The sequence below is a fragment of the Esox lucius genome, chromosome 18 (assembly GCF_011004845.1).
Source record: "Esox lucius isolate fEsoLuc1 chromosome 18, fEsoLuc1.pri, whole genome shotgun sequence".
Classification (NCBI taxonomy): domain Eukaryota; kingdom Metazoa; phylum Chordata; class Actinopteri; order Esociformes; family Esocidae; genus Esox; species Esox lucius.
The window spans coordinates 9,243,711-9,256,121 of record NC_047586.1 but is presented as its reverse complement, the minus strand read 5'-3'; the positions used below and the strand labels follow the sequence as shown (position 1 = coordinate 9,256,121).

The window sequence follows — 12,411 nt, the reverse complement described above, 5'->3', positions numbered from 1 at the left end:
GGCCGCTATCCTCTATGGGCCTCTGATGACTCCCTCCGCCATGTAATGAACTCAGCCCACGTGTACAGCCTACAGCTGATTGGCTTAGAGGAAATGCCTTAGATTAATAGGCTGTCATTACAGTCTGTGGATTGAGTAAGGGGGGGGGGGCGCTAACACTTTAAAGGTATTTTCTCATTCCATTTGCTCTCTTTATATCCACAGGGTGACAATGTGCTTATAAACACATATAGCGGAGTTCTGAAGATATCCGACTTCGGCACCTCTAAACGGCTGGCTGGGATTAACCCCTGCACTGAGACCTTCACTGGTATGTACGGGTCTGCCCGCCTGCCTGCATGGTAAAATGCCTTGATGGACAGGAGGATGTGTAAGCATGGCTGGACCCTCAACCCACACGTTGATCTCACTCTCTATTTTCAGTAGCTTCAGCTGTGCTGAGGTATAATCGACAAAAAAAAGTTTTTTTGTTGAGCGCTTGAGGATTGATCTTGTTTTAGCTCATCCTGTGTAAATGGTACTGTGTAGGTCCAAATTGTTGTGCGGTTGATTTTCACAGTGGTTTGGCAAGAGTTTAGGCTCAGGTCTGGGTGCCAGGGATATGCCACCAAGGCAGCCAATGGCTTGAGAGTTTTGTTGAAGTTGTCTGAATGCCGATTGGTGCTTAGAGATACTCTTCCTTTTCATCATGAACCATCCAGGTCAGTCAGTGGGGCTCACCGAAAGGATCACTTCTGTCAACACATTGACCAACATTGTTCATGGGTTTCAAAGTGTGCTGCATTGTGGGCATAAACATTATCAAACATATGCCTTACTGGTCAACTCCTTGATGCTTAGAACAGCCGTGCGATCAAAGTTAATTCATTTTCCACTCCAGTTTGTGTATAGGACTGTGCTGCAGAAACTTCCATTATGACCTCAAAAACAAACTGGCTAATCTGCAGTTATCAAACACTCACTCTCAAGACTGGCTGGTCCTAGATATGTCAGAAGCTTGCTTATAGTTATGGAAAATCTATTTTGTCTGCAATGCCACCCCCCACCCCCCCCCCCCCCCCCCCCCCCCCCCCCCCCCCCCCCCCCCCCCCCCCCCCCCCCCCACACACACACACACACACACACATATGGAATGTTTTGCAGAGTTTCCTTAAGTTGGATGTCCTGGTGCCAAATCTTTGTTTAAATAAAGTTTTATTTATTCACTGTGATTGCTTTTCTTAATGTGATTTATAGCTCTGTATTTGTCTGTGGTATTTTATTGTTGCAATACACAGCTCAACTGTAAAAGAGACACACTAAAATACATAAAAATAGGCATTGGCGTAATTCTACTTTTAGTTCTAAATTATAAATTAAAATGCAGAAACGAATGAAAGGCAACAAACAATCATGTAACAAGCCCCTTCCCACCAAACCAGATCCACCTGTAGAAGTGGAATTGTAATAGCATCTACATAATTAGCAATAACAAAGGCAAATGTCAGTTTTGCAATTCCGGCATTTCCTGGTAACGGCAAAAGTTGTCCGACTTGCTGCTGGTGTGACTACTTCTGCCGAGTTTCTTGAAGCTGCTTTTAGCTTACTAGTAGGCCGCTCCCAGTTTCTACCATTTAAGTTGTCAGCCTTTGTGTGTGTCCCTGTTTCATCATGGCAAATAGCTGACTTATTAAAAGTTCTATTAGAGCACCACTTGCCGTAGGCTATAATTACACCCCAAAAAGACTAATTTGATCCAGAGTTACTATAGGTACTGTTTTGATTAGGCAGCAATACCGAATGTTTAGTGCATTGTAAAATTCTGCTTGTGCAAAATTAAACCTCTAAACTTAAAACAGCCCTGATACGATTTAAACCTCTAAACTTTTTTCCAGCCCAGATATGCAGATTTTACAAATCGTGACTAGTAGCTTTGACAATTGTATGAATTGCTGCATGTCTGTCTGTCTGTTGTTGTTTTGCAGGAACACTACAGTACATGGCCCCGGAGATCATAGATAAAGGCCCTCGAGGTTACGGGAAGCCGGCAGACATCTGGTCCCTAGGCTGCACCATCATTGAGATGGCCACTGGGAAACCACCCTTTTACGAGCTAGGGGAACCACAGGCTGCAATGTTTAAGGTCAGAGTTCAAAGGTCATGTTAAGTTAGCTTTCCAGCGAGCAGAGCAGCGCTGCCTGAATGATTGGGCGTTGAATAACGAGTCGTGGTGATATGTGGTTTGGCGGACTTGCATCTCTCTGTGGTGAAGTCAGATTGGGGGGGGGGGGATCGCTACCATTACATAGATCAAGACATATGTCTCTGATGTTGTAACGTCTGTCCTGGATCAGAGTGATCTGTATTGTTTAATTCCTTCTCTGTGCAATCAAGATAATCCAGATTTTCGGAATCATAACATCCCTAATGAAACCTAATGGCACTGAGTCCTGATTAAACGTCTGATTGGATTACCAAATCAATATCCCTACCTTAAGGATCACCATTTTTTGTTTGTTTGGAAAATTCCAACATTTTATTTTATCCAATTGCGTTATTCTAATCAGGTACCTCTTTTAGAAACTGGAGCAGAGACGGTAGTATGCCAAGCATTGCATGTGACTGACTGTGTTTGAACACGAAAACTACAAACAGGGATTTAAATAAAAACCTCAAAGTTATCTTTTGTGCTTAGTAGCTACCACCAAGTGCCAGTGTTTGTGCCAACAAATTGTCAAGTGATTGGATTTCATGCTTATTCAACTAGAAGATCAGACACAGTACTCAGAGATGGAATGCGCAGCACAGCCTATTCCTAATGTGTTGTTTTGAGTGTCTGTTTCACTGATGAGCCCTCCTCAAGCTTTTCCACTTGTTTCCGTTTGAATTGGAAATATCACAGAGACTGGATATATGTAGGCGATCTGAAATGTCCTTTTAGATATGATCCAACTGGGTGGTCTGAGCAACACAAACAGAGATCATGTTGAATGGAGGCCAGCGCCACAAAAATGTCTATGCATTCTAATGGAATCACAGTATCAGAAACTCGCCGTGCATTTCTGTGTTATCACAAACCTTTCACGGTGCTTTTAAACCACTGATCTGTGGCAGATTAGGGCAGTCCTTGTTATACAGCAGATGCTACCACCTCTCTGTCTCATCCTGTTAGTTTATCTCATAACTGGTCAAGGTATTTTTATTTTTTTGCTAACACTGTATTGATTCTCTGTAATGGCTTACATAAGCGACTAGCATTGGGAAGCTTGTGCAGCACTTTCTCACGCTTGCTGTTCTATCACAGTGAAGGCATTCGGCAACGATTCTCATATGAACTCTCCTGACATTCATTCTCTTGGAATGTCTTCACTGGGAGGGCCGTCACATTCCCAATCTCAAGCCTAAGTTCCCGAGCCGTGGTTGGAATGTCTAGAGGAACTTCAGGCAAACTCCTAGCCTGGCGTTTCCCCGTTTGTCCTTTGCTGTTAACTTGACCTCCCGCGCTGTGATGGCGTTAGCATGTCTGCATAGTGTTACCATGCCACAGTGCTATGGGTTACAACAGGTCAGTTGACTCATCACAAACAAACAAGTACCTAACTTGCCTGAGGTGCATGTGATGTGATCTTTCATAATCTTGGTTGTAGCTACAGGTTTAGGCCCGTAGGTCTTACGTGACTTGTATAGGTCACTTGACTTGGGATTCTATCTAGGAGGTTCAGCGTTACAGTGATAGTCTTTCAACTGAAATATCGCCCTGCGGGGGAGGGACCGCATTCATGGTAATTGTTGCGTATTTCTTCTCAATGAAACGATGCCTTTAATTTCAATGACAAAATGCGTATTAAAGACCTTACAACTGTGGCTTGGTCGCAGTGGCAGGTTAGAGCCCAGTTGACTGTGTTTTGACTGCAGGTTGGTATGTTCAAGATCCACCCTGAGATTCCAGACTCCATGTCCGTGGAAGCCAAGGCCTTCATCCTCCGCTGCTTTGAGCCCGACCCCGACCAGAGAGCAACCGCACTGCACCTCCTTACTGATGAGTTCCTTACTGTCACCAGCCGCAGAAAGAGAGCCAAGAGCAACTTCGCAGGTAGCTAGCACAATGCTTCACAGATCAGTGATTGCAGTAGTTAGTTAGAATATAGATATAGGGTTACGTCAATAGAAAGACAGAAATAGGGTTATATCAACCGAAAGACAATTGTAAACCAGATACTTTTAGGTAGTTTTTGTATCTGTTTCATGTGGTTTCTGCCCAATTGGTCATTGAACAACAATTGAATGAAAAAAAGTCTGTGTTTTTCTTCACAGCTCTTACACCAGCTGGTTCAGGTGAGTTAATTTGAATGTCCGTCCGTGCAGTTCGTCCTATTTCAGTTCAGTGAGTCTAAACCAGTCCACATTAGGATAAACCAATTGTGGTGTTGATACATTCTCATGGTACTGTAATGTAAAAGAACCAGGAAGCTCTGATGGTCTCAGTGTGCCTGCCGTGTGCCTGCCGTGTGCCTGCCGTGTGCCTGCCGTGTGTCAGCCGTGTGCCTGCCTTGTGCATGCCGTGTGTCTGCCGTGTGCCAGCCATGTGCCTGCCGTGTGCCTGCCGTGTGACTGCCGTGTGTCTGCCGTGTGCCTGCCGTGTGCCAGCCATGTGACTGCCGTGTGCCTGCCTTGTGCCTGCCGTGTGTCTGCCGTGTGCCTGCCGTGTGCCAGCCATGTGACTGCCGTGTGCCTGCCGTGTGCCTGCCGTGTGCCTGCCGTGTGACTGCCGTGTGACTGCCGTGTGTCTGCCGTGTGTCTGCCGTGTGCCTGCCGTGTGCCAGCCGTGTGCCAGCCGTGTGACTGCCGTGTGCCAGCCATGTGACTGCCTGTGTGACGTCTCTGGGAACCTCCAGAGTACCTGCGCAGCATCTCCCTGCCGGTGCCAGTGGTGGTGGAGGACACCAGCAGCAGCAGCGAGTACGGCTCCGTCTCCCCTGAAAACGACCTCAACACCAACCCCTTCATCTTCAAGCCCAGCACCAAGTGTTACAGCGATCGGGAAGTCAAAGGGACCCGCTCCTTGTTCCTTAGGTAAGACAAGAGGCTGTCAGCGCAATATATTTATGTGGACAATGAAGCAAAAAAAAATTCTTTATTTGGGCTTTTACTCACTTTGTTTGGGATCTCAAAAACATACTTATGCTGTACCTCCACCATTTCAATTAATCTGTCAATGAACAGTGCTGGAAGAACAAAAATCTTGAGTAAACTAATAACTAAATCTTGTTATGGTAAGTTATAGAAACACTGACACCCTTCCAAAATCCAGAGGTAACAGATAATGTTGAATGTCTTATCCCAAGATCAGGCCTAAATTCTGTACAAAGCTTAGTTTATAACAACGGTTGCCAAAGAAGGTCACATATTATTATGGATATGTCCTCAAAACACTTTCACTGAGACGTCCAGTCCAACCTGTGCTCCTCAACAGCATCCCAGTGGAGAACTTTGAGGATCACAGTGCTCCTCCGTCTCCAGATGAGAAGGACACTGGCTTCTTCATGCTGAGGAAAGACAGCGAGAGACGGGCCACTCTGCACCGCATCCTGACTGAGGACCGAGACAAGGTGGTGGCCAACCTCATGGAGGCCCTGAAACAGGTCAGTCGGCGCCTTCGCGAAAACTAGGACTTCGGGAGTTGGCGAGAGAGCACGAACAGAACTAGCTGAACCAGTACCAGAGCAGAGGAGGCTAGAAAATGTTTTATTTTAGTTAGCGACAAACATATTTGGACCCTCGCAAAGCTATCTAATGGGAGCACTAGGTGTGTCGTACAGTCTCCAGGTACAAGACCAGGCTAAAGGGCCGGATGGCTGTCTCAGGGTTTAAAAAAAACGTATCGCCTGCAATCCTCTCATCATCTTCTTCCCTGTATGTGCAGGGTTCGGAGACATCGGACACTAAGTTGAGACCTCAGCATATCTCCACCCTGGTGATCAGTCTGGGGGACTTTGTGCGTATGGCGGACAGGAAGATCATAGCCAGCACCCTCTCTCAACTTAAACTGGAGCTAGACTTTGACAGCACAGCTATCAGCCAACTACAGGTGGTGCTTTTTGGATTCCAGGATGCAGTAAGTGGCCATTTTTCGCCTATTAGAAGGTCTCGCTGAAAGCGTCATGTAATAATAATTAAAATATCCATCATTTGTTTATTTATCCAATGCAAACATGGAATTCAGATAGTCTTGTATAGGCTGCAGGCTTTAGAGACATCGAAGAATGATTCAGGGGGTCATCATGAACTGTTCACAGCTGAACTGTCACACCAAACCGCAATTGTCTGAACAAATAAGACAATTGACTTTGAAACACATTCAACGTTTAAGAAAAGAGAAATAAAGGGGAGGTCTGTTTAGTTGTATGCTGTGTAAATAAGCTGACTGTTCTGTGCTTCGCAGATATAGTTGTGCAAATAAAACAACACTAGTCTGTGGCTGCCTATTTATTTTGTGGGAAGGATTATGTAACGGTCTGTGTCAAAAGCTCTGACGCCTCCTAGTGGACACATTCAAAACCAGTTGGGGTCTATGTTTGGTACACCATCCGCCACAACTAACTATCAATGCACGACACAAACTGGTTTGTCAAACTGGAATTTCTACTGGATTTTTTATAAATGCTTGTCTGTCTTTTTTTTAAATGGGTCGGAATGCGGTTTCCATAGAAGCTAATCTAATTACGTAACAGGATATCTCAGATTACTGGGTAACCACCACGCAATGTAAACAGAGAACCTCTGGCATGTGGGCTGCTCTCCTTCCCACGAATCGGACCACGTGCGATACGTGCATACACATGGATTGATGCGTGTTGATAGTATGTGTGTGGATCAGCTGTCTAGTAATGGATTGTGTGTGACGGTCCCCTGTGTCTGTAGGTTAACAAAGTACTAAGAAACCACAACATCAAACCCCACTGGATGTTTGCCCTGGACAATATCATCCGTAAAGCTGTTCAGACAGCCATCACCATCCTGGTGCCAGGTAATAGTAGTTTAAAACAAAACCTACCAGTGTGACTTTGAACAAAGCCCCAAACTAACATGTCGGAACAGAGACAATAGCAGAGATTTTATCGAAGCCTGGATACAGATATGTAGTAGAAGTAGTGTACAGAACAAGGTGTTTAACAAGCATAGGACGTGCATGGATCGTATTTACCTCATACTACTGTTGTGTGATGGTCCTAATTTCAGATTTATGCAGTAACCGTTAGTCACAACTAATAAGAGCATCTGCTTAATGTCTGACATGTAATATGTTATTATGGCAGTTGCATTTAAAAGATGATCTTAGTTCACAGAGGCTTGTGATTTTGCCATCGGTGTTTCATGTTTCCTGTTCAGTGTCTGTAGGCTTAGCATTGCTAAAACATTGTAATGATGTGTCATGTGTCTTGACCCAGAGCTAAGGCCCCACTTCAGTCTAGCCTCAGAGAGCGACCTGGCCGATCAGGATAACGTTGACGATGATGTGGACCCTGAGGATAACTCCGCCCACCAAAGCAGAGACCCGCCCAATGCTGTCCATGACGACACTGTTGTCACCTCGGGCGTGAGCACGCTCAGTTCCACTGTTTCACATGAGTCCCATAAGGCCCAGCGCTCGGTTACCATGGAAATGGGCAGGATGAAGCTGGAAACCAACAGGTGGGTCGCTGTTCGGTCATAACCATGACAACGATTGTCAGAAACAGTGACAGATTTATTTACAAATCGTGAACAGCCTTTGGTACTTAACACCTCAAGTGTGATCAATCAGTAATTCTGCATGTACCTTCACATTGGTTCCTTACCAGTGGGAATTCTGTTATGTTGAATGGGCTGTAGACAGTGGAGAATGCCCTGCAGTGGCCATGTGTAGTTGGAAGATGTCATCCCATCCGTTTCACCCTTTTGTCACCCCAGGCTATTGGAACAGTTGTTGGAGAGGGAAAGAGAGTATCAGGCCATCCTCCAGCAGGTCCTGGATGAGCGGGAACAGGAGATCAAATTACTAAGGATGCGCTCAGAGCCCAGTGGTGAGCGCCATTTTAAATGACTCATGGAAATATTTACCGACATCGGGAGACATCTCCCAGGTATCACGCAGGTCCACGGTGAGCTTTCCTAGCGCCAAGCTGTCCAGCACAGTCAAGGTTTGAGCCCCAGACCTAGACTGGTGAATACAGGCAATATACAGCTCCGGAGAAAATTAAGAGACCACTGCACCTTTTTCTTTCCTTTATAAAAAAGTTGACACGGAAGGTTTTGAGTGAGGAACAGAAGGGTTCAAATTAAGAGACCACTGCAAATTGAACGCTTCTGTTCCTCACTCATAAACTTTCCTTTCTAACTTTTTGGTTCAGTGCAGTTATATTTCTAATATCACTGATCATACGGTTAAAATGCATGGTTAATGTTAATAGCTGGACCGGTGTGTTTGTATGTGACAGATGTGCCTACTTGGTCGGTGAGCCAGAGGGGCAAGTCCGCCGGGAGAGATGAAGGGATGATCAAGTGGCTGAGACTGCAAGGAGCGGACGATGACACCATCGAGACGGTAGGTTCCGAGGCGCGTCTAGCCACATCTGTCTTTTAAAAGGTTGCTTGATGTGAACCACAGCCACCTCTGTAATCCTGTCCCCCTATACCATAGGAAACTGTGTGCACTGTGGTAAAGCTAGTATAACTAAGTGCCTGGGTGAACCAAGAGGTGGTTGATTGATTGTTGACGTAAGAGAGATACACAGTTGAGCACCATCTACTGGCCACGTGCAACATCTGTTTTGGCTACCAATGTCTTCACCCACGATTCCTCTTCCATTTTTTGTAGATCTCAAGTGAAGATTACACATTGGATGACCTTCTCCACTACGTGACGAGAGATGACTTGAAGAGTTTGAGATTAAGGTGAAGTGTTTTCTCGACGACACTGACAGATACCCAGCCATGTCAAGTACCAGCATGTTGTGATAACTTTGCCTTTGTGCTGTTTTTCTACTCAGAGGTGGGATCCTGTGTAAACTATGGAAGGCTATCACAGATTATCGACAGAAACCAGCGTGAGCAACCCTGATACGGAGCCAGTACAGTAGAAAAACAAGATATACTCGCAATACAGTTGATCAACCACTAGGTTTTGGCCTAAGATTTCATGTAATGTTTGCGTGTAGGTAAGCACACTTTCCTGTTTGATGAACATCCATTTAAAATAATGGGAAACATAGGTCGAAATGTGGATCATGCATTTGACTTTGGTGAGAAGATCCCATAGCAGCATGTAGACTAATGTAATTATTTAAGTATATTATTGGCCTTATTTATAATCATTTTGCACGAGAGGTCTCCTTTTTGACGTGACTAGTTTATTCCTGTTTCCACAACAAATGTAAGGCTACCGTTTATCCATTGCTCATTCCATAGCCCACAAACCATGCTTGATGACCATGCTCAAAATGTTAAATAAAGCGGTAGTCTATATAAAAATTAAGGTAAGTTAGTTTTGCCGAATACGTGGCCAGTGATTCCCACTAGCTATTTAGCTATATATTTTTTTAGGCAATGCAAAAGATTACAACTTTCTTACCACACCTCTACAGGAATGTGGGGAATTTTTATTTTGTTTTTGTAATCAAATCTGACATTGTGCTTTGTTTTAGAAACTTTCCTGTCCCAGTTCCAAAGCATAGAGCAAAGTCTTTTTTACCATTAAAGATGAATGCAGAATATTTTCCTAGAGATTGTAACACAAATTCACAAAAAAACATGTATATGTTACGTACAACATTTTAATAATTCCAATGAATCATTGGATGAATCTCAAAATGTTTGCGCAAGCAAATCCTAGACTCGGTGTACGAGATATGTACTTGCAGTTAATGAAGGGCCTAGGACCTTCAGCACAACAGTGGCAACAATTTAGTAATCCCTTCACTTCTCACCACTGCACTTTTCATCTGGTTGTGCTATTTATTAGATGAAGCCTCTGTCCTTATAGGGGACCGTTCCAGTGTAGTTCATCATGAATAGAGGACTGACAGGCGAGTTCTACAAGTCTCTCTGTGCATTAATGACCTTGTTTGGTCATGGAAATGTTTTGGGGGAAATTACAATTTTCTAATTGGGTTACTTTTGTATGTAAAAGCAACAAAGCGCCACTAGGGTTTATCACGTTTAACTGTAAGAAATTACACATTTTTAGCTGGTGCTACAAGATTCACAGGGCAAACAGTTGAAGGTTACCTATATATATGTATGGATATTTGTTTAACCTTTAAATGTTAATTTGTTGTAGAAATCACTCCTTGACATTTGTTTACAAGACATGAAACTGACCATTTTCTAAACCAAGCCTGAGACACAAAATTAAATGTTAACTGATGTGCTTTAGTTGCTGTACATTATCTTGATTAACAATATTGTGTTGTTGGTGTCTTCATATCACGTCACTATTTAAATGTGTTTTTATGGGTCTAATCTATTCTCAAGGCCTCCACTGCCTGCCTGCCTTTTGTACCTTATCATTTAACTGTCTTGGAAGGCTATGAAACTTTGTAGCGTGTAACTTAAAAGCTGTTTCTGTGTTTTAAAATCACTTATGTTAGGCATTTTATGTGTGATTCTGTATATAATTACAATTTTATTTGCAGTAATTTACTATTTTTCAGTGAAAGCATTTACAGCTAAATATCCGTTCAAAATGTGTAATGCACCTTTGTGTTGGCAAATATATACATATTATTGATACTGGCTATGGGGGAAAATGTATGATGTAATCTATGCATTATACTTTGTCACATTTTGTATAATATTTGATAGGACAAAACAGACAAATCAATTAATATTTTACTCTATGGAAGATGTATTTTGTTGTATATTTGCAGAATTAATTGAGTTTTATTTAGCCTGCCTTCATTTGTATGATATTAAACGTGCAAATAATTTACAGTAAATCCAATGTATATGTTTAAATGAAAACCATAACTGAACTTGTTTTCATATACCACCAAGCTTTCATTTTTTTTATTTAAAGTATTTCTGTCAGAAATTACAAATTAAGTTTGGTTCAAACGTGTCTGTTTTTTAATATTCAAGATAGATTGGTGACATTATTTGTGCAATAACATATTGTTGTGTAACACAAACATGTGTCCTAACATAACTGTGAAATAAAGTGTAATTTGAAATAATGCTTATTATTTCCACTACTTAATTAAAAGAATGTCTTCCCAAACAAATAAATCCCAAACAAATATCTTCCCAAACATTTTCCCAATCTAAGTAAACAAATGTGGTAGTTTAATGACTTCAAAGGGAGACTCAGCCCTTAACAGAACCTCAGCAGGGATGGACCACCTAATTTGCAAAAAACACACTACAAGTGAATGCTCGGACCAAAGCATGAAAACCCTACATTTTTTGCAAGCTTGTCTTACAGAAAGGGACCAAAGGTATGAACACTCAGCTTTGCACTTGGTAATCAATTCTGCAACACACATTTTGCAAAACACTACACAGTGTTTTGTACATTACAGACTTTGTTCAATAATGAAACCCTTTGCAGTCATTGGGAAAACACACTTGAAATTGGCCACACGCACACACACATTACAGCATTCAAACTACCGTGGAAAAGGTAGTTTTACGTTCGATATTTGACAGATATTCAGACATTGAAAGCTCAATAGCTCGCAAACAGTTGAAGCTACAGGCCTCGGGTTAGTCACGTCATGAAAGAAAAAGGTTGGACCACACTGCACAGGCCTCGTTTTCTCGATTCCGACAGGAGTTTCCAAACGGCAGGAGATCTTTATGGCAATATTGTAGTCCGTCTGCACATAAACAACGAACGTCGCAAGGGAACGTCAACAAATTGCATCGTCAACATTTTCAAATCTCAACAACTCTGACAACATCACCAGAAAACGTCAAACCAACGTAAACCTGTTCAGGAAGAAATGGAAATGGGCTGCTTTTTATAGACTGCTAAACTTTTTTTATGGATAATATATATATGGATATATTTGTTATGAACACATTAAAACGTAATGTATAGTTTAGAACTTCAATAGCTCCCTGATCACACGATCTAGACACTTCAAATCACTCGTATAATCTTCAGAGGGAAGGCTCACGCATTACACAGCCTTTGGTTTCACAGTTAAGCACATACACAATTTTAAGAACTTTAAAATTATACATGTCAATAGCTTTCTCTGCATGAGACTGAGACATCATATTCATGCTATATTATTCCCTACATAGGGCAGAATGTTGCACATCCTTTAGTTTCCCCAAAATATGGATCACGATTTATGTTTAAATACACATATATAACAAAATTGCTTGTCATTTCAATAGCTCCCTGATTACATGACCTAGATGCTTCAAAGCACTGTTTTAATTTTC

General features: G+C 42.6%; 1 protein-coding gene across 2 annotated transcripts in view; it reads left to right on the top strand.

Annotated features, from left to right (window-relative positions):
• map3k5 (mitogen-activated protein kinase kinase kinase 5) overlaps positions 1–11,186 on the top strand; it is a 39,760-nt gene extending 28,574 nt beyond the window's left edge. The window contains exons 18-30 of one of the 2 annotated variants that reach the window (XM_029114590.2): positions 205–310; positions 1,965–2,122; positions 3,910–4,072; positions 4,294–4,314; positions 4,875–5,052; positions 5,453–5,621; positions 5,903–6,094; positions 6,901–7,006; positions 7,428–7,671; positions 7,930–8,042; positions 8,457–8,563; positions 8,837–8,913; positions 9,009–11,186. In XM_029114590.2, coding sequence (XP_028970423.1) covers positions 205–310; positions 1,965–2,122; positions 3,910–4,072; positions 4,294–4,314; positions 4,875–5,052; positions 5,453–5,621; positions 5,903–6,094; positions 6,901–7,006; positions 7,428–7,671; positions 7,930–8,042; positions 8,457–8,563; positions 8,837–8,913; positions 9,009–9,069 — 1,695 coding nt within the window. In that variant the 3' untranslated portion in view covers positions 9,070–11,186. Of the gene's footprint in view, positions 1–204; positions 311–1,964; positions 2,123–3,894; positions 4,073–4,293; positions 4,315–4,874; positions 5,053–5,452; positions 5,622–5,902; positions 6,095–6,900; positions 7,007–7,427; positions 7,672–7,929; positions 8,043–8,456; positions 8,564–8,836; positions 8,914–9,008 lie in introns of both variants that reach the window. The other variant, XM_010882906.4, reaches the window with a different exon arrangement.
• The last annotated feature ends 1,225 nt before the right edge of the window (positions 11,187–12,411 follow it).